This window comes from Callithrix jacchus, chromosome 1, assembly GCF_049354715.1.
Source record: "Callithrix jacchus isolate 240 chromosome 1, calJac240_pri, whole genome shotgun sequence".
NCBI lineage: Eukaryota > Metazoa > Chordata > Mammalia > Primates > Cebidae > Callithrix > Callithrix jacchus.
Genome location: NC_133502.1, coordinates 113,521,336 through 113,542,041, shown reverse-complemented (window position 1 = coordinate 113,542,041; position 20,706 = coordinate 113,521,336). Strand labels below are relative to the sequence as shown.

The 20,706-nt window shown below is 40.2% G+C and overlaps 1 protein-coding gene across 7 annotated transcripts in view; it reads right to left on the bottom strand.

Annotated features, from left to right (window-relative positions):
* KDM4C (lysine demethylase 4C) overlaps window positions 1-20,706 on the bottom strand; it is a 418,510-nt gene that overhangs the window by 25,204 nt on the left and 372,600 nt on the right. For all 7 annotated transcript variants that reach the window (XM_035305424.3, XM_035305451.3, XM_078368791.1 and 4 more), the window contains one exon: window positions 18,810-18,980. In XM_035305424.3, the coding sequence (XP_035161315.3) occupies window positions 18,810-18,980 (171 nt within the window). The remainder of the gene's footprint in view (window positions 1-18,809; window positions 18,981-20,706) is intronic.

The window sequence follows — 20,706 nt, the reverse complement described above, 5'->3', positions numbered from 1 at the left end:
AATGAAGGCAACAGGTGTGTGGGTCTCAGCCACTGAGGTAGAAACAGCTTTCACAAAGCTGTGGTGAAGCTACAAACAAATGCAAAAACATCATGGTGCATAAAAATACATCCAAGATTGCTCACTCCTGGGCTGAGACCTAAGAATAGTTTAGCCCCCTTTGTCTCCATATAATATTCTGATACAAGTGGCATGCCAAGTCTTGCAGTATGGAGGCTGTGTGTCCATATGAACAGCCAGTTTTTGCTCTCCACCTCACCCAGGCTGACTGAGCACGTACTCCCTTCACACTCACCACACAGGTGGTGCTTTGACGCCAGGAATCCGGGAAAGGGGAATGAATGTGTGTGCCGATGAGTGGATGGTGAGGCCAGGGGCCACATTCCAATGCTTCCAGTCAGAGATGACTATAGATCACCCATGGCTGTTCTCCCCTGTGAGAATGGGAAGAGACCTGAGAGATCCTGTAGGCCAATATCCCCAGTTGAATGGGAAAGGCTGAACGGTGATATGACTTGCACAGTCACAAGTCACCAAGAATTGGCTATCATTTAATCTTGTGTTTCAAAGCCCAGTGGTGCAAGATTTTGAGCAAATGAATAATACTTGGGGAGAATTTTAACTAGGGAATTAAAAAGCAGAGCTAGGTGACGACCAAACAATTTGTGAGAATACGATTTGTCAAAAAATGTCAGCTCATGGTATTTAAAGGCGAGGAGTGGCCAGGCACGGTAGTTCACGCATGATCTCTCTCACCGTGGCCTCATAAGGTTTGAATTTGGGAGGCCAAGGTGAGAGGATCGTTTGAGCCCAATAAGTTGAGATCAGCTTGGTCAACACAGCAAGACCTACTCTCTTAAAGAAAAAAAAAAAAAAGAGGAGTAGTGAGGATATGTGCACAAATGAAGTAATCCAGGATATCCTCAAAGCTGGAAATGTGTTCCTGAGCACAGTAAAAAAGTGTGAGCAACACCATTCTATAAATACTCGCCACATAAGCTATAGCTTCTATCTCTGTTAGTTTAACATGTCCTTCCTTTTAGATTAAATGCAAATGCATAAAGTTAACCAATCATGCTCATAACAGATTGTCTTATGAAGAAAGGGACATATGTAATTACTAGCAGCACATTTCAACAGAGAATACTCTATCACAAATGGCAGACAGATAACTAAGATGGTTGAGGAGTGGATAATGAATCAATCTATTTAGTCAACACTATTACGCTTAAAGGGAAGTCAGAAACTCCCCACATGATTCTTGTGTTGTTGGAAGCCTGTCAAATCAAAATACTCTTAATGTGAAATTAAGAAAAATTTTGCTGTTTGTAGATTCCCAGGCAAAGAGAAAGAAAATGATATGTAGATAACACACCATTGTTAGATTTATCCAAACAAGAGGTTTTAATCCACCAGGGTTTGAAAACACATAAAAGGAGGGTGATAAATTTAGCTTTAATGATGCACTCAACTGTGGAATGCCTGGTTCAGAGTCATTTCAAGGATTATGTCATCCCCTTTTTCTGATAGTTAATGAACCTTTGAAGTAAGAGCTTTTCTATTCTTTTGACACCAGGTATTAGTCTTTATTTGAAGCTTGATTCTTGCCAACATCCGATTTGCTTAATTAACACTGTATAGGTGGTCAATTAATATTTCAATTGTGGGGACTCCATGTTTGGATCCCCTTCCACGAACACTCCTTTCGTGGAAGCCGTCCTTCTCGCTCCTGGAGTTCCCCTCTGGAGTCCCCTTCCACATTCTCTCGTGGAAGCCTGTCTTCCCCTCCTAAACTCCATCTCTCTCTAAATTCCCTTCCACTCAGTGGGGAAGCTGCTTTCCTCTCCTGGATTCAATCTTTCTGGATTCTCTCAGTGTGAGAGCTTTCCTTCTCTGGTATTCTCCCTCTGGAAAGCCTCACTCAGTATGAGAATGGGCTTTTCTTTGTCTCACTCAGTGTGAGAGCTAGCTGTTTCTCTCTTCTTCTCCTGTTTCTCTACCTAAATAAATCACTTTCTGCCAAAAAAAAAAAAAAAAATTCTGTGATATGATCTTTTTTCAATCTACTAAAAAAGTAACAAGGTTACTAGCATCCACAGTTACTCTTCTTGAAACAGACATTGATGTAGATTCGCAAATAGAGGCAACTGGAAACCAAAACACCAAAGTGTGGGGGCCCTCAGGGTAAGTAGGGCACCTGCAAATGGAATCAGTGTAAGCAATGCTGGAGCTGAACAACTGAGACTAGCTTTTATAGATTAAGCTGGGAGGGAAGCCAGTGGGACTTCAGTGATGCAACAAGCAGATAAGGAGGTAGAGGAAGGTAAAGGATAAAAGGAGATGGCCCTGCCTGCAAATTTTAAACACCATCCAGTTAAACATAACTATGACATTAACAATATACAGAATGTGATTTCTAGCTTTTAGCATGTTAATATGATGCCAACTGCATTCAAATAAATATCTACATTGTGCATGTGCACACACACACAGCCTGTAAGAACATTTTAAAAATCCTGGGAGGATATAAGAGAAACAGGTGAGATGGCGATTTCCAGATGTGGGAGGTACAGGAATGAACTTTTCATCTTAAATCCCTCTGTATTTCTTGGACTTTAGCCAGCCATGGGTACGTTATGCACTACATAATAACTGTACATCTACTAATAACTAATAGTAACTGTACATCTACAATTATTATTAGTTGATAATTATTATTACCACTAGCCACACACATTTTCTCTACCAAAGTAAGTCACCAATTCTCTCCCTTTAAAAAAGGTAAATGAATCTCAAAAATGAGGGATGTTCAAGACTCTGTAACTTATGTAGTCCATCTCTTTTAGAAAATGAGGGCTCTTCTCAGGGCAACATAGCAGATGTATCAGCCTCTACACTGGTTCACGATGAGGGAGCCCAGGAGAGGGGAGGCAAAGCCACTGAACAGAAAGGGAAACTAGGCTGAGTGTGGTGGCTCACACCTGTAATCCCAGCATTTTGGAAGGCCGAAGTGGGAGGATTTCTTCAAGAATTCGAGATCAGCCTGATAGTGGAGAGACTCCATCTCTATGAAAATTTTAAACAGGAAGGAGGGGGATTGTAGAGCACACAAGGCTACATGCACAGAATAAAGGGTTGAGAGCAAAATCACAAAAATGTGTGCTGAAGAGAGCTAAAGATTAAGAGGTGTTAGAATCAGCTATATAGTGAGGCCAAGTCTACATATGTATGGTTATATGCTCAATTTACGTATTTTTAAAATAGCCAAGTTTAAGAGCAATAAATGCTCAATTTAAATGTTTGTGTGTCAAGATGGAAGCCCATAAATAGTAAATATAACTCATCAATTTTGGTGGCCATATTTTCATACTGAAGAATTTTTTGGGCAAAATGACTGTTTTATCAAATGGGTGAGAGTTAGATAATGGGGTATGTGTGTGTGATGACATATCCATTTAGAGATGAGAGTGCCTGGGCATGTCACTTCTGAAATATGAGATGTCTCTTCTCACACTGTGGCAGGGGACTTCTCACTCAGCATCCTTTATACTCTATGAAAAGGAAAAAACCTAATAATGACAAAAACTATGCTTTGTAAACCAGGGAGCTTGGAATGGCCCTAAATTACGGTAACTGCTCTAGGTGTGTAAAACAGAGCAGAAGGGAAGAAACTCCAACACAGCCAAGTCTGAACTCATAATCTTGGGCCTGGAAATCTGGGCTTCTTCCAGAGTTCCCTATCTCAATGACAGGTGTCACCTTCCATTTGGCTGAGCAAGCCAGAACCCTGGGACTCATATTTGACACATTTCTTCCTTGGCCCCCATTATCAATCCATCACCAGGTCTTCTTGATTTTACCTTCTAAATTAGCCCAAATGACCATCATTTCTCCTCTGATTTACTGCAACATTCTCCTAACTGGCTTCCCAGTATTCAGACAAGCTTATCCAATCTGCCTTATTTTGCTGTTATTGCTCTTTTTTGTTTTGTTTTAGGCTTTTGTAGTCTGTATTTTAGCAGCCTGAAGCCATGCTTTTTAGTTTCTCTCTAGTCTGATAAGAGGAAAAGAGTGATGAGGAAGGGGCTTTACTGGCCCAACCAGAAACAGAAAATAAGAACCCATGACTGTATTCTCTTCCTTGGATACCCTTGTGGACTTTACAATTCTCTGTCACTATAGCCAAAAAAACCCAGTTCACAGCAAATCTCTGACTTCTACTTAAGATAGTTCAAGGGGGCTTCCTCCTGCTTTTAGGATAAAACCCTATAATGATGGCCGTCAAGGCCCCATTCAGTCTGGCCCTTTCCTCCTCCTCCAGGCTCATGATTCACCTCCTCCAGCAGCCGCACTTACCTTGCCTGGAACACTCTCCCTCTGCCCTGTTTAGTGAACTCACCTTACAGATCTTCACTCAGGTCACACTGATCAACCATCTAGATAAGATGCTTCATTTCAAGTTAAATGTGCTTCTGGGATCACATTCCTGTCCTCCCAGGACTTCTCTCAATTTGAAGCACATCTTTTACATGTGCTTTTATATGTTACTCTTCCCACTAGACTGTAAATTCCATGAAAGCAAAAACCATTCCAATTTTACTTCTATCATTTTCCCAGAACCCAACATGATGTGTGGCAGTAGTAGGTAGGTCACTATAAAAAAAACTTGGGCTGACACAAGAACAGAAAATCAAACACCGCATGTTCTCACTCATAGGCGGGTGTTGAACAATGAGAACACATGGACACAGAGAGGGGAGCAACACACACTGGGGTCTGTTGGGGGGAAACAGGGGAGGGACAGTGTGGGGTGGGGAGTTGGGGAGAGATAGCATTGGGAGAAATGCCAGATATAGGTGATGGGGAGGAAGGCAGCAAATCACACGCCATGTGTTTACCTATGCAACAATCTTACATGTTCTTCACATGTACCCCAAAACCTAAAATGCAATTAAAAAAAAAACTTGGGGGCATAAGATTACCATCATTGAGGATAAGGTATTTCTTGACTACAGAATCCATCTATGACCATATGCAGGTACCCAGATGTGACTTATCAAGGCCAGCCCTGCAGGAATTCCCCACCTATAAATAAAAGGGCCTTCACAGGGAGCATTAGCCTTCCCCATCTTTACGAGCCCCTAACTCTAAGAAAAAAGAGGACTTGAGCACCACACATACTGTTTTCTCATCCTTATTAGATTTCTCCTGGAGGGAACACACTCTTAAACACTGGTTAGATTTTTGCCCTTCTAACTTCATGCAAAGCAAACAAACACAAACAACAACAATGACAAAAAGCAAGACATGAAACAAACATAAAGCCCTGTAGAAAAATAAATAGTTGTTACAGTACATAGCTAGTCAGGTATGAGCAGGGCAGGAGAGGGCTCCCCGGCCCCCGCCACACACACCAGGAGTGTCGGGGGACCATCAGGTGATGGTAAGGTTGTTAAATGTCTGTCCAAACTAATCATTGGTCACAGTTGGCACCAAGGCAGGCTCCCAATAGATGGAAAACACCTGACACTGGTGAGCAGCAGCTTCCTGATAAGATCTTAGGAGCGGTAAGAAGGAATGCAATGCCCCAGAAGTATGCCAACATATAAAATCCCATGTCAAGAGGTCAAGTCACCTGCTTGGCCCTCTTCAAAGTGTACTTTCCTTCCTTTCATTATTGCTCAAAAGTTTTTTAATGAATTTTAACTCCTGCTCTAAAACTTGCCTTGGTCTCTCCTTCTGCCTCGTGGCCAAGTCCAATTCTTTCTACTGAGATGGCAAGAATTGAGGTTTGCTGCAGACTCATATAGGTAACTACCACTACTTACATAAAGTACCAGTATAAATAATCCAGAAAGAAAGGTTTTACTAGTATTGAAATACATTTAAAAACTGTAAGGAAAATATTAAAATTCATATATAATACATAAATCATTTCAAAATTCCTGTAGAGAACAAAAAAAGAAAAGTTATAGGGTCTAGTGTGGCCATTTGGAACCTGGTCTAAGGCTTATTGCATGATGAGACAGTCTTTAAAATACACACACATACACACACACACACACACACACACACCCATCTCATTTTAGAGTCTCACCTAATATCAATGGCACTCACATCCACATTCTTTCAATAGTTCTCTTATAGTCTATATTTCAACATGACTTCAGGTATTGGCTGCTTTGAACATAAAGACTAAAGCCTGTCTTGTTTTGTGCCAGTCACTTTCTTTTATGGTTTAAATCAAAGAAGCTGCTTTGGATGATTCAATATTATTTGTTACTGAGTTGGGGGAGGGAAGATAATATAATGCATAAGGCAATCATTGGGTCAGATTACTGAGGTCAGATTATTTTGTTTTTTTGTTTTGAGACGGGATCTGGCCCTGTCACTTAGGCTGGAGTACAGTGGCATGATCTTGGCTCATTGCAACCTCTGCCTCCCAGGCTCAAGTGATCCTCCCACCTCAGTCTCCCGAGGAGCCAGGACTACAGGTGCGTACCACCATGCCTGACTAATTTTTGAATTTTTTTGGTAGAGATGGGTTTTTGCCATGTTGCCCAGGCTTGTCTCAAACTCCTGAGTTCAAGCCATCTGCCTACCTTGACCTTCCAAGGTGCTGGGATTTAAAGTGTCAGTCACTGCGCCTGGCCTAGATTATTAATTAAAGGCTACAAAGAGTAAACATCTAGCCTGTTTGAAAAACATAACCTACAAATATATCCTTATAACTATGCTACTGGAAGTGTGCATAATTTACTCCTTCCCTTTTTGCTGAGTTGTTAGCCATAAATCTACAAAAGGCACCTTTTATTTTATTTTTTTAGAAACAGGGTTTGGCTCTGTCACCCAGGCAGGAATGTAGTGGTGTGATCATAACTCACTGTAACCTCAAACTCCTGGGGTTAAGGCTTGCTCCTACCTCAGCCTCCCAAGTAGCTAAGACTATGGTACATGCCACCAAGCCTGGCTAAATTTTTTAAAACATTTTTGTAAAGAGAGTCTTTCTATGTTGTCCAGGCTGGTATCAAACTCCTGGACTCAAACAATCCTCCTGCCTTGGTACCCCAAAGTGCTAGGATTTCAGGTGTGAGCCACTGTGCCTGGCCCAAAAGGGATCTTTTTCAGGCACAGATCACACCGGCTTTAATTACTCATGGAAAAGTCTACTTTGATCTGAAAACCATGCATATAACATTATTCAACATATTGTACCATTATAACCTTTAGAAGAAATTAAACATTGTACAAATATAAAGTTCTATAATGGTATTGGATAAAACAGCTAAAGCACAGAAGACTTTCAAATATATCTTCCATTTTATAAAAGGCAAAAAATTAGATGGCACAGGGAAATTGATTTGCAGAGACACACACAACCAACAAGCATTATTGCAGGCAATAGCTTCGAAGTTTTTCACTCACTTCTTATCATGGAACACTCTCTGTGGGAAAGATCAGAAATAACTCCTGGGTTCAAGCCATCTTTTTTTTTTCCTGAGATACAGTCTCGCCCTGTCACCCAGGCTGGAGTGCAACGGCATGATCTCTGCTCACTGCAACCTCTGCCTCCCAGGTTCAAGTAATTCTCTTGCCTCAGTCTGCCAAGTAGCTGGGATTACAGGTGCACGCCACCATACCCAGCTAATTTTTTGTATCTTTAGTAGAGACGGGATTTCAACATGCTGGCCAGGCTGGTCTCAAACTCCTGACCTCATGATCCACCCACTGCAGCCTCCCAAAGTGCTGGGATTACGGTGTGAGCCACCATGCCTGGCCATGTTCAAGCCATCTTTTCTTCTATCATTCCTCTTCCCCATTTGCCTACATACTCTGATGTCAAAATTATAATTTACTTAATAATGCAAAAGGCAAGATTTATTACTGGTTCTTTCTCATCCATGAAAATTAACTAACTTCTTTTAAATAAGGTACAAAAAGGAAATAATAAAATGAGGGCAAGGTTGCTCATCAATAAGAAGATAGTACTGACTTCTTCTGGATATAGCTATCAAATAAGAATCTAAGTTCACTCTCTTGCCAAAATAATTTAAATCCCATGGTCGAAAAGGAACATAAACTCTTCATTGATTTAGGGGCCTTATATCTTCTGGGATGTGTCGCCAATTTATGTGCTATATCCTGGGGTGTTAGCACCTGAGGTTGGATAGAGGTGAAAGATAATGGCTTATAAACAGGCAGCTCCCTGTTGACTACTCGCCTCAGGAAGCTCTTACCGTTCGCTATGTATTTCAGAAATTGTATGCAGAAAGCTGAGCTTATGAATGCGCTACAGGAAAGGTCAGCTCTGGAAAATTTCAGGCATTTCTGAAATGTGCATGTAGCAACCTGATAATACCACATTCAGGGTCATGGTAACTAGGTTTGAGATTAAAAGTAAAATTAGGGACAGGAACGATTTAAAAGTGTAAAACTTTGCATCATAACAGCTAATGTACCATTTAATTTAAAGAGTAATCGAAGGGTCAATAATAAATGGTGCCAGTCTGGTATTATGATGTGAAGTGACAGTGACATCTGGCCATGTTAGCTATTAGAAGGAACAAGGAATTTTAATAATGTTTATATTTTCTATTAAATGGAAGTTGATTCAGCCCTACCCTGACATTTAGAGATGATGTCATAGATATTCATAATTTGGTGCTGAATAATTGTGGGTGAGCCTGCCAGAACCATTGGTGACATTTCCCAACAGTCCTGCTCTCAGGCTGGCACAGGGACCAGCAGGTACGCAATGCCCTGGCTCTCTCAGGACAGACTTCTCACTCCCAGGGGAGTAGGACAGCAGGTAACAAGTGACCTGAACCAGTGGTTTCAAACTTTTTCAGGGCCAGAGATCTTCTTGTTTAAAGAAAGTTCACATATATAGAGAGAGATGTTTCTGATTTATTTAAAAAACAAATAAATCTCACAAGAAAGCTAAAACACTGAAGGCTTGAGTTTTCCCTGGAGCTGCTTGCTAGAGCACAGCCCTGCTCTGAGGAAAAAGTGTTCTTTACCTAGAAAGGACATGAGACTCAAATTTTAAAAAGCATGATCCATTAAGAAAAAGTTGAATAAACTGTGCTTCATCAAAATGTGTAACTTTTGCTCTTCATACACTATTAAGAAAATGAAAAGGCAAGACACCAACTAGGAGAAAGTATTTGTAAATCAAAGATTGGATAAAGGATATGTACTGAGCGTTTAAAAAATTTCTGCAACTCAATATAACAAAACTCAATTAATAAAATGTAAAATATATTACTGGTTTGAATAGGTTTTTCATCACAGAAGACAGATGAATGGCTAATAAGCACTTGAAAAGATGCTCAATTAATCATGAATCCTAGTCAATAGGGAAATATAAATTAAAATACAGTGAAATGCCACTATACATCCACCACAATGAGTATCGTCCAAAAGACCGATGATACAGGTATTGGTGAGGATGAGAAGAAACTATAACCTCAAGTGTTGCTGGTGGGAAGATAGAATGGCACAACACTTTGAAATACAGTATGGCAGTTTCCTATAAAGTTGAACACATACTTACCATGTAACTCAGTAATCTCACTCCTAGGTCTTTACCCAAGAGAAATGAAAACATGTGTCCATACAAAGCAAATTTCACAGGAAAATTATTCACAATAGCCTAAACAGGAAATAATCTAAATGTCCATCAACTGGTAAATGGATAAACAAAATGTGTTATATTCATACTATAGACTGGAACATTGTACAAACGGGGAGTAAACACTGCAAAGCATCTGAAAAAGAATTGTATCTAGAATGCATAAAAAACTCTCATAAATCAGTAGCCCAGCTCACATCTCTCTTTCTTAATGTGATTTCCTTAAACACTTTGGCCCATCACAATTGCTTTTTTCCCTGAATTTACTGTCAATAGCCTTCACTGGGTGTTTTTCTTGTAAAGTATTTTAGATCAGCTCCTGGTGGAGGTAAAGGGGTATCAGTGCATCAATGTGGAGCAGCGTAATACATCAGTGAGCTGGGATGGGATGTGACTTCCGAAAGCTGAGATGGGCTCAGTGATAAGAGGTGTCTGCCACTGTCTTGGCGACCTGACCTGAAACTCCAGAGCACCTCAAAATCTAGAGGCCAAGGCAGATCCAAACTGCTTCCCCCAAGATCCCATGGCTGAAGTTTCTGAGAATGGCTTTTTTCTTAGTCTTTCAAACTTCCTTGGGTATTGTATTTTGTCTCCAGAATGCCCAAGTCACTTTCCCTACGCCTGTGTTTACACATCTCTGAATCCCCCATGATGCCTGATACAGTGTTCAACACATAGCTCAGAACGGATGACATCTCTAGATAGATACTCCCAAACACAGAGTGGATTTGGTTCATGGTGCTACTACCCTCGGGTTTAAGCCCTGCCCTGAGAAGAGATAATGAAGTCCTGGAAATTAATAACACTGCCCTCAAGTTCAAGGTACGTATTTTGATTCTGTTAGACTGAAGATAAAATGCTATACCTGTCTCTCCTGGAAAGAAAAAAAGCAGAAGGAAGTGCCAGGAACCATCCTTTGGGAATAAGTTCCCAAAGTCAATCACCTTGACTTTGGGAAAGAGAATTACCAAAAGAGAAAAGAGAAAGACTCTCAAGTGAGGGAGGTATATATTTGAAGAAAAACATAAATGACAGTCTGTCTCTGTGGCAACTAGTTAATCTCCTGCATGGGACATCAGGGCAATGACATAGTTTCTCCAGAGGATCCCCAGTGATAAGTGGAAACTGTCACTGTGATGCTTACAGAATTATGGTCAGTGAGAGGCATACCATTTGTAAAAAAAGGAAAGAAGGTACAACTGCCACTAGAGTAAAGGCTTCCACATTTTATTACTACTTCCAGGACTTTAATGGAAAAAGTCATACGCGTTACACAAAAGGAAATAAAATGCCAGGGCTTGGAAAGTACCCACCTCAGTGGACTTACGAAACAGTTCAAGAAACTTATAAGACTAGTCAGGACCCCTGTGAAAGGTACAAGGTTTAGAGAGCTGATGAATCAGATGAAACCTGATTTAATTAGGAGCCCCTGCCCAATAACTGCAGGTTTATTCTTCAAAGGCATAACCAGATTCTGTGCCTCTAAAATGGCCTTCAGATTCCATGATTATTTTTCTTAGTAGACTCCTAGCCAATATGGTAATATTGTTTCCCCTTGATTGGGTAAACTCTATCTACTTATCTATCAATCTTATGTAAATTGTGTTTATAAAGGTGCATCTGTGTTCTGTAAATATTGTACTGTTTTATATACTATTTTCGAAGATGTCTGAAGTAGGAGAATTGAAACTAATGTGTGATTTATTAAAGTTATAGGTACTAAGTGCCTAGAAAAATTTAACATTTGTGAGAAATGTGTATATTAAATTTATAATCATAGTTTAAATGTCCAAAGAAATTTGGTTACATAAACATAAAATGGTTAGGATTTGATTTATGCATTATAAGAACATTAAGGAACAAATGAGTTTGTTTTTTATGCAAATATTAGATTTATAAATAAAATCTGTCAGATAAATTTATTGCTTAGAAAAGTAAATGTAGATATTCTTTTACATGTATAAAAGGTTTGCCATGGAAGTAAAAATTAACTGGAATTTGGTGAAGCCTTTTATCTCAGATTTCCAACTCCACAGTCAAGAAAGAAAAGCCAAGGAACCCTGAACATGAAAGGCCATGTGGGCCATGCCTGCAGACCTCTAAACCAAAGAAAGTTTCCAAAGCCTTCTCTGGCAGATGTGCACTGGTTCCAAAAGAACCAGCACTGCCTGGCGGGGAGGGGGAGAGGGAAGAAGAGAAGGGCATCCCTCTGGAGCACACATAACACAAATAGTCTGGGATGGGACAGGGCTTCCAAAGCTGAGGTGAGCTTACTGACAAGGGTTATCTGCCAGTGCCATATATGCACGGCTACCTGACCTGAAAATCCAGGACACCTCAAAATCTAGGAGGCAATAGGGATCCAACAATGTTTCCCAGGATTCCACAGCAGAGAACGATTCTGGGAACAATTCTTTTCTAGTTTCTCAAAACCACTTGGATACTTTCTTTTGCCTCTGGAATACCCAGATCTCTCCTACACCTACGCTTGCCAAGAGGGGCTTGTGAAGCGTTCAACACTGAGATGCTTTTTACACCATGTCCCGCTGCATGCTGTGTTTTCCCTCAGGGCAGGTACAGTGTCTTCTACTTCAGCTGCACTAAGCCACAAAGAGCAGACCTTCTAAGGCAACAAGCAATGGAACATGGGGACTAACCTGCAAACAGAACCTACCTCTGTCACCGTGTACTTGGAGGAGCTTTTGTGAGTCTTGGAAAGTATCATAGCTATGAAATGAGAGTGAACCTACTCTGGAGCGGGATTTGTATAGAAAGCCACTGAAATAACACTGAAACAATACACTCAGAAAACATACACATAAATATAGGGAACTAGACAATTATAAAGTCTAAAAGATACTGGGACTACTTTATAGAAGTGAGATGATAAATGGATCCAGCAAAACCTCACAAGGGCAGGTTCTCACTTAATCTGACAAGTAAGTACGAAGTTCTGAGGATACATCTTCTAACTCCAAATTTCAAGACCAGAAAAGGCTAGTATAAACTAGATGGGAAGGAAAATGAAAAAAAGTTCTACATATTACAGTTGATATTCTAAATTTGACTTTGTGCCTACTATGTGTCAGGCTTTGAGTTCATTTGCTCCTTTCAAATTAGTAGGAGAAAAAAACTGGGGCTGGAAAGTTTAAGCAAACTGCCTTTATGTGGGGAAAAAAAATTAGCTGCAAGAACCTCAGTTGGCATTGTGCAGCCCTTAAAACTAAAGGCTGTGACTCCTCCCCTGCAGAATCTTAGAGTATTGCTTTCATGCTTCTTTTACATTTCAACCAAAGCTGAAAAACGTAGCCAGCCCTCATGGAAATCTCAGTGATGGACTCCTGCTATCACATTTCTAAATGGTCCTGTTTCTCTCCTCATGCCCAGTGGTGAACGTTAAGTGAGAACTTAAGTGTCCACAGTACCACTCTCCTCCCTCAAAGTGAGCTCAAAGTCAGAGGAAAGGAGGCAGTCATCACTTTACTGTCAACAGGGACACCTTAGAGGATCGCAGGTATGGGCAAAGGCCAACAGAGGCTCAGGAATCTCTATGCTCATTGAGTACTTTGAGGTAGGCAACTTTCATTCCCATCATAATAGTGGAAGGCAAAAAATTCATCAGAAGTATGTGGAAATTTAATAGACTGACATATGGAGGTGTGTAGCAATACATCTTTTATTACTTCCCTTGACAGCTAAAGATTGCATGTGGAGTTTAACTGGGCTGATACACACATTGTGCAGGTGCATTGTTGAGAGAGAATTTTTTGAACATTTTTCTGGCTAGCACAGAAATAAAGTACCTAGGTAGGAAAAGACACTTCCTGGTAGTTCAAAGAGTGCTTCTCCCTACTGCTCCAAATGCTCTCTCCAGTCACATAACCCTAACATACGCATTTTTAACGTCTGCCAAATTTATTCTCAAACATGGATAGGCCAGTCTGCATTAAAGGATTCTCATCTGTTGGGTTTATGAAATGATTTGTAATTATCAACTCTATAAATATGGGAATATAGCTTTCTTTACTAAAGCATCAGCTTCTATAAGGGACTTTATTTGTATCATACATAGATAAATAGCTTGGGGTGATTAAACTTGATATCCAAAATTTGATTTTCATAGGAAACTGAAATTGCACTGTACCCTTACAGCAGTTCTAGTCAAGTACCCAAGGCTTACAGAAACTAGTTCTTCAGTAGCCAGTAACATTGGGGTCACACTACATTTGATGAATAATTCTTCCCAGTGGCACTCACACCTGATATGCACATTGTGTGGTTAAGAGAGTTTTCCGACAAACAGAAGAAAAACATCATTTTCTACCACCAGTTGCTCATCTGACAGGTATATCACCTAATGAAAAGATTTCTCTGAGGAAGGTGAAATGTAGTTAGTGTTTTCGCCATATAATTATTCTGACATGATCTTCAAGATAACTGAGACAGAAATAAACCTGATTACATTTTTTTTCTTATGTCCTGAGAAACTTTCCATTAGCGTACTGAATAGGGTCCCCATCTCCCAGACAACACTTTGATGTAGATGAATATCAAAACTGGAAGAGGGATGATCTTAGCAATTAGGCCCCATGGCTCATGTCTGTAATCCCAGCACTATGGGAGGCTTAGGCAGAAGGATAATTGAGCCCAGGAGTTCAAGACCAGCCTGGGCAAAATGGTGAGACCCATCTCTACAAAAATAAAAATAAAAATAAAAATATTAGCCAGCCATAGTGGCACATGCCTGTAGTCCAGCTACTTGGGAGGCTGAGGCGAGATAATCACTTAAGCCCAGGAAATCAAGGGTGCAGTGGGCCATGATCAGCCACTGCACTCCAGCCTGGGTGACAGAGCGAGAACTTGTCTCAAAAATAAATGAATAAATAAAGGTTCATGGTATAAACATATTTACATTATATCATATAAGGAATAAAGCATATATGAAAATATACTTAATTATATATATACATTTTATCTTAAAATATAATATCAAATTTCTATATCTGAAATTGAAGTCTAGCTGGCATACTATAAATGCATTTAGTTATATAGCTTTCATTAATTTCAGTGAGAAACAGGCTCCCAATCTTTATTAATACTTGAAATTTTAAAAGCTTATCTACCTATCTATCTATCTATCTATCTATCTATCTATCTATCTATCTATCTATCTATCTGAGAAGGGGTCTCACTCTGTCATTCAGAATGGAGTGCAGTGGCATGATCATAGCTCACTGCAGCCTTGAACTCCTGTGCTCAAGAGATCCTCCTGCTGTAGCCTCCCAAATAGCTGGGACTACAGGCATGTGCCACCATGCCTGGTTAATTTTTTAATTATTTTTTTGTAGAGACAGAGTTTCACCATGTTGCCTAGGCTGTAAAGCTTACCTTTTAAACCCATGACTTTATGTGTCAGATACATGGATGATGACCAGGACAAACTGTGTTGCAGAGTGGATCTACAGGGACCTACACACTGACTGACCTACATGGCTGCTGGACAGGAAAGGAAAATGCATTCTGCCACAGAGTCCGAGCTTCTGGCTCCAAAAGCTAGAGTCTTCTACAGTCCACAAACCTAATGCCCCAGGACAATCTATTTATGTTGGTTAAATTTTAAGTCAGCTTGACTGGGACATAGAGTGCTCAGATATTTAATCAAACCTTACTCTGGGTGCTACCAGATGAGTTTAACATTTAAAATGATAGACCTAGTAGGGCAGGTTGCCCTCTCTAATGTGCATGGAGCACACGCATGAATAGAACAAAAAAACCAGCTTACCCCCAAGGAAGAGGGAATTCTTCCTGTTTGACTACTTTCAAGCTTAGGTAATAGTCTTTTTTCTGCCTTTGGACTCCAACTAAACATCATCCTATCTTCCTGGGTCTCCGGCCTGATTACAGATCTTGGGACTTCTCAGCCTCCATAATCACAGATCCAATTCCTTATCATCTGTTTCTGTAAGTATATCTCCTATTGGTTCTGCTTCTCTGGAGAACCCTGCCTAATACAATTATTATAAGGGGGAAAAACGTACCCCATAGAGTCAGCAAGAGTGAGCTAAGGAAGCTTCATTCATCACCAAGGTAAGAGAGGAAAGAGGCCGCAGCAGCTAACAATGGTGACACTGTTAGAAAGTATATGGAACTTGAAACACAACCTGACTGAATTATAGCTACTTGGTATAGGGAGTAGCTACTTGGAACAGAGAACCAAGAAGGCAAGCGAATGGGATATGGCAGTGGGGAGCATTGCAGGAGGAAAAGTCAGACGAAACAGAGAAGGCCTACTCAAAGATGATTTTTTTTCCCCCTAAAGAAGTTATTAGGCCAGTGGCAGTGGCCCACATCTGTAATCCCAGCACTCTGGGATGCCAACGTGGGAGGATCACTTGAGCCCACAAGTTTGAGACCAGCCTGCTCAACACAGTTGGATACTGTCTCTACAAAAAATAAAAACATTAGCCAAGCATGGTGGCACACGGTGGCACACGGCTGTGGTCCCAGCTACTCAAGAGGCTAGGGCAAGAGGATCACTAGAACCCAGGAACTTGAGGCTGCAGTGAGCTGTAATCACACCATTGCACTCCAACCTAGGTGACAAAATGAGGCCCTGTCTGAAAAAAGAAAAAAAAAAGACATGACTATTCACCCACATTTAGACAGACGCGTCCTTTCGAATCTAAGTGAACTCATGCCACTCTATGCTACCTGCCCCCTCCGGGGCAACAGCTTTGACCACATGGGCATACACAACTGCTGCTAAGCCTCACATCCTTATAAAAAATGCCCAGTGACAGCTAACCAAGCTGTAAAGAGTTTTGCTTTTTCATTCTTGTTGATTTAAATGGCATGTGCTCCAGAAAAATCTTCTACAGTTTAGCTTCCATGTTCTTCTCACAACACTCAAGTGTACTCAAAATCGTATTTGTTCTGATTCACAGAAGGAGGAAAGGGAAGATGTCAAAGGAACGACTTGTGGGATTTCAAATGTTACAGGATCACAGACATTTTTTTCCAATGTAAAGATATTCCAGGAATGCCTCAAATTAGCGTGGTGTGTATACGCTTGTGATGTAGAGGAGAATCTAGGGTTCATTAATTCCTATCATGGTTAAAGACGTAACTGTTTTACCTGTTTAAGTGTGCTCAGGTTTTGAAATTAGTGCTCAGAAGTCCTTCACCCCACCACCCCAGTGTTCCTCACCAGAAAGTCTTGTCTTTTGCCAGCTCAGAGTCTTCACAAGAGAAGGCTAATTCACAGTCTTCACAAGAGAAGGCTAATTCTGAAACAAGTATGTAGCCGGTGCAGGGGTGGTGAAAGTCAAGGGGCCTCAGTCTACCAATGGCTCTTCATGCCTTTCTTGCCCCTGCATATCCCTTCTCCTACTGCTTTAAATATCCTTTCTTCCCCAGGGTTAAGAGTAGAAGTTTTAGAGACGGATTACATGTAATTGAATAGTGTTTCTGACCCTTCTTCGTTAGGTATGACCTTGGGACAGTTATTCACCACTTTATGCCCCAGTTTCCTCAACAGCAAAATGTGAAAAATTATAGTACCTAGTGTGTAGGCTTGTGAGGATGAACTGAGTTCATTGGTCAAGTTCTTGGAGCAGTGCCTGGCACATGGTAAATGTCAGTAAGTGTTACTCATTGTTCCAGCCCCAACAGGTGGTAGACTGCTTGAAGTTCATGTATAGAACCACATGGGTTCCAGACCTGCATCAGTTGTAGAGAAAGCATCCATTTACCAGCCCACCTTCCACCAAGACTGAGTAAGGATTCTATCTTCTTTGTCTTTATGTTTCCCAGCACCTAGTGTGGTAAGTGACACTACAGTAGGTATGCAGTCAATGTAAATTGAGTGCTTGAAGGGACCACCAATTCTAACAAGGAGAGCATGTCACCTAAGGAATGCTCTTTATGAACAACAATGGCAGTGCAGTAAAGGGAAGCTCCAGCTAGAACCCTGCTAAGAAACACAATTCATTATTCTGGGATTTTTAATTTATTTACATTCCTTTGCATTAAAATCTTTCAAATAAGGTCACTTTTGTTTACTTACTTGTCATTCTTAACAGCATAGAGGTAAGTCTAACAAAATTAATTCAATCAATGTGTCTTCAACTACCAAAAACCTAGAAACTGTCTTGAGCAATCTCAAAAGATTACATTTAATTTTCAACTGCACAAAATACACAATTATGACTATTAAAGAGTCACTGAAAATATCTTTCCAAGTACAAACAAAAGCAAAGCAACAACAGAGACCCAGGATAAAGCAGAAGTGATGACTACATTATCAAGGCTCAGCTCCCCAAACTCACACACCTCAGGAAAGGAGAAGAAATAACGATCAGCACCAGACTAATGCACTCTGCTCTCAGTCACAGGACTTGATTTCAGTGTCAAAAAACCCTCTGTAGAAGTGCTCTTCTTGTGAAAACACCCTGCTAAAAAAGCAAGCACTGAAGCAAAGTAAGTCATAACCCTGGAACACGTTCACTAGTTCCTCAGAATGAGCCCCAACGTGTTTGGTAAGGAGACAGAGGAAGGAGGAGATGGAGACAGACCAACAAGACAGACAGACAGACACACACACACACACACACACACACACACACACACACACTCTCTCACTTCTAGTCTCCACCACATTAAAGAAACTCATTAAATGGCACAGCCTTTTTTCTGTGTGACTTTTGTTACTTTTGTTCCCATGTGGAACATCCAAAGATTTAAATACACTGTCAAGTCAGATTAATCAAAGCCACATCCTCTAGTTTAGCATAAAGAAAAAGAAGTCATAAAGGAATTCAAATTTGTTCATATCTTGTAACAGAAAAGAATAGGTGAATTCATATCTGCTATGGTTTCAATAAATCCCATCCAAAATTCAGGTGGTGCCAACGGGATAGCATTAACAGGTGGGGCCTTTAAGAGGTGATTAGGTCATGAGGCCTGCTCCCATATTATTTCTTGGCCAAATAACATCTCTCACTGGAAAGAATCTAGGAAGATCAGTCTAAGTTTATGTGGATATTACTCAGAATGATAAAGTCTATAAACCAAGTGAATGCGCTATTCAAAGTAGCTCAGCTACTTTGGATTTTTTTTTTTTTTTTTTTTTTTTTTAATGACGCTGGGTAGCAGGCACTCAGGGAAGTCTACTTACCACAATATCCTCAGGAAATGTGTCTCTGCTGAAGGAGCCATCATCAAACATGACCTCATAGAAGGTCTGTGATGTCACAGCCATCACTCTGCAACTGTAATACCGGGTGTTCCGATGCTTTGTGATGACCGTCTGACCCACAGAAATGACCTTCTCGCAAGCCTTGGATTTCTAAAAGGGACACAGAAAAAAAGGAAGAAAAGAAATAAGAGACAGAACAGGAAAAGAAAGGCCATAAAATAAAAAATATTCATTTGAAAAGCAATCATTTACTTGGCCAAGATATAAAAGAAAATTTATAACATAATATCGAAGGATAATTTAAAACTTACAGAAAACTTGCAGGAATACAAATAGTATAAACACTCTTTACCCAGATTCATCCATTGGTTTGTGTGTGTGTGTGTATATACAAAGAGAGAGAGAAAGAATAAGTATGTGTGTGTGTATATATATATATATATATACATACATACACATAAGTGTATGTGTACATGCATATATATCAACTGCAGGAAACTGAACACTGATAGCATACTTTAATCTCCCATCTATACTCCAGTTGGTCAACTGACCCAATAACAGCCACTATGCTTTGCTATGTGTGTGCTCACCTCAGAGAGTTGAACCTATGTTTTGCTTCAGCAGTTTAGAAACACACTTTGTGTAGAGTCTAGAAAGGGACACTTCAGACCTAATGGAAGCCTAAGGTGAAAAAAAAATCTCAAGATAAAAACTAATGGGAAGCTATTTGTGAAACTGCTTTGTGATGTGTGCAATCACCTTCCAGAGTTTCAGTTATATTTGGATTCAGCAGTTTAGAAACACTCTTTGTGTAGAATCTAAAAACAAGTCATTATGGTATCCACCTTCCCTACCCTCAAAATCCCAAGTACAGAATCCATTTTAGAGTCAATTATTGCATCTAGTTGCCACATCTCTTAGGCTCCTTTAATCAGGACCATTTCCTCTGTCTTTGTTTTATGGTATTTATACTTTGTAAGGATACAATTCATCCTCCTCCTGCGTTTTAATAAAGCATGGGTCTTAAGTTTCCTCATGATTAGATTGAGTTATACATTTGGCCAGAATCCCAAATAACGTGATGTTGACTCCTTGTTTCATCTGAAGGCACATGATGTTTGCTTGCCCTTCAATGGTGATGTTAATTTTGATCCTGATCAAAGTGTAGCTCAATTCCTCCACTTAATTACTATTTTTCTCTTACACTAAAGCAATCTGTGAAAGCCTTTCGTCACTATGTAAATATCCTGTTCATCATAAACCTCTGTTTAGAATTAGCATCCACTGAGTTTTGTGCATAATCTTTACTGCAATGGTGGTGTATGCTGATTTTTCCTGCTCTACCACACCATCCACATTTATTAGTTAGTTGGCATTTGGTAAACAGGAGTTTCCCATATTTCCCGGCACCGATCCATTCATCCAACCATCCATCCATCCATCCATCCATCCATCCATCCATCGATCCATCCATCCATCTGTCCTTCTATTCATCCATTGTCATTATGGGCTGATGAATTCCTCCTCCCCAGCTGTTTATAGTTCATACTGTACTTCATTATTTCGGTGTTCAAACTGTCCCAGATTTGACCACTAAGAGCCCTTTCATACTGGTTCTTGTGAAATCTTTTTTTTTTTAAACAACAGTTCCTTGCTATCTTAACTGATAAGATGTTTCAGAATCATCTTGCTCCAGCCCTGAAATTAGTCATTCCAGGAGTATGGTTTAGTTTAGAGGGCAGTGACACCAGAGACTAAGATACCGGTGCTTAGGTGTGCTCTTATTACAGGAGTATCTTTGCTTCTCAATCTTTCCAGTAAACGGTAAAATGAAATACATTCACATAACATATGCACATATATGTGCATAAAT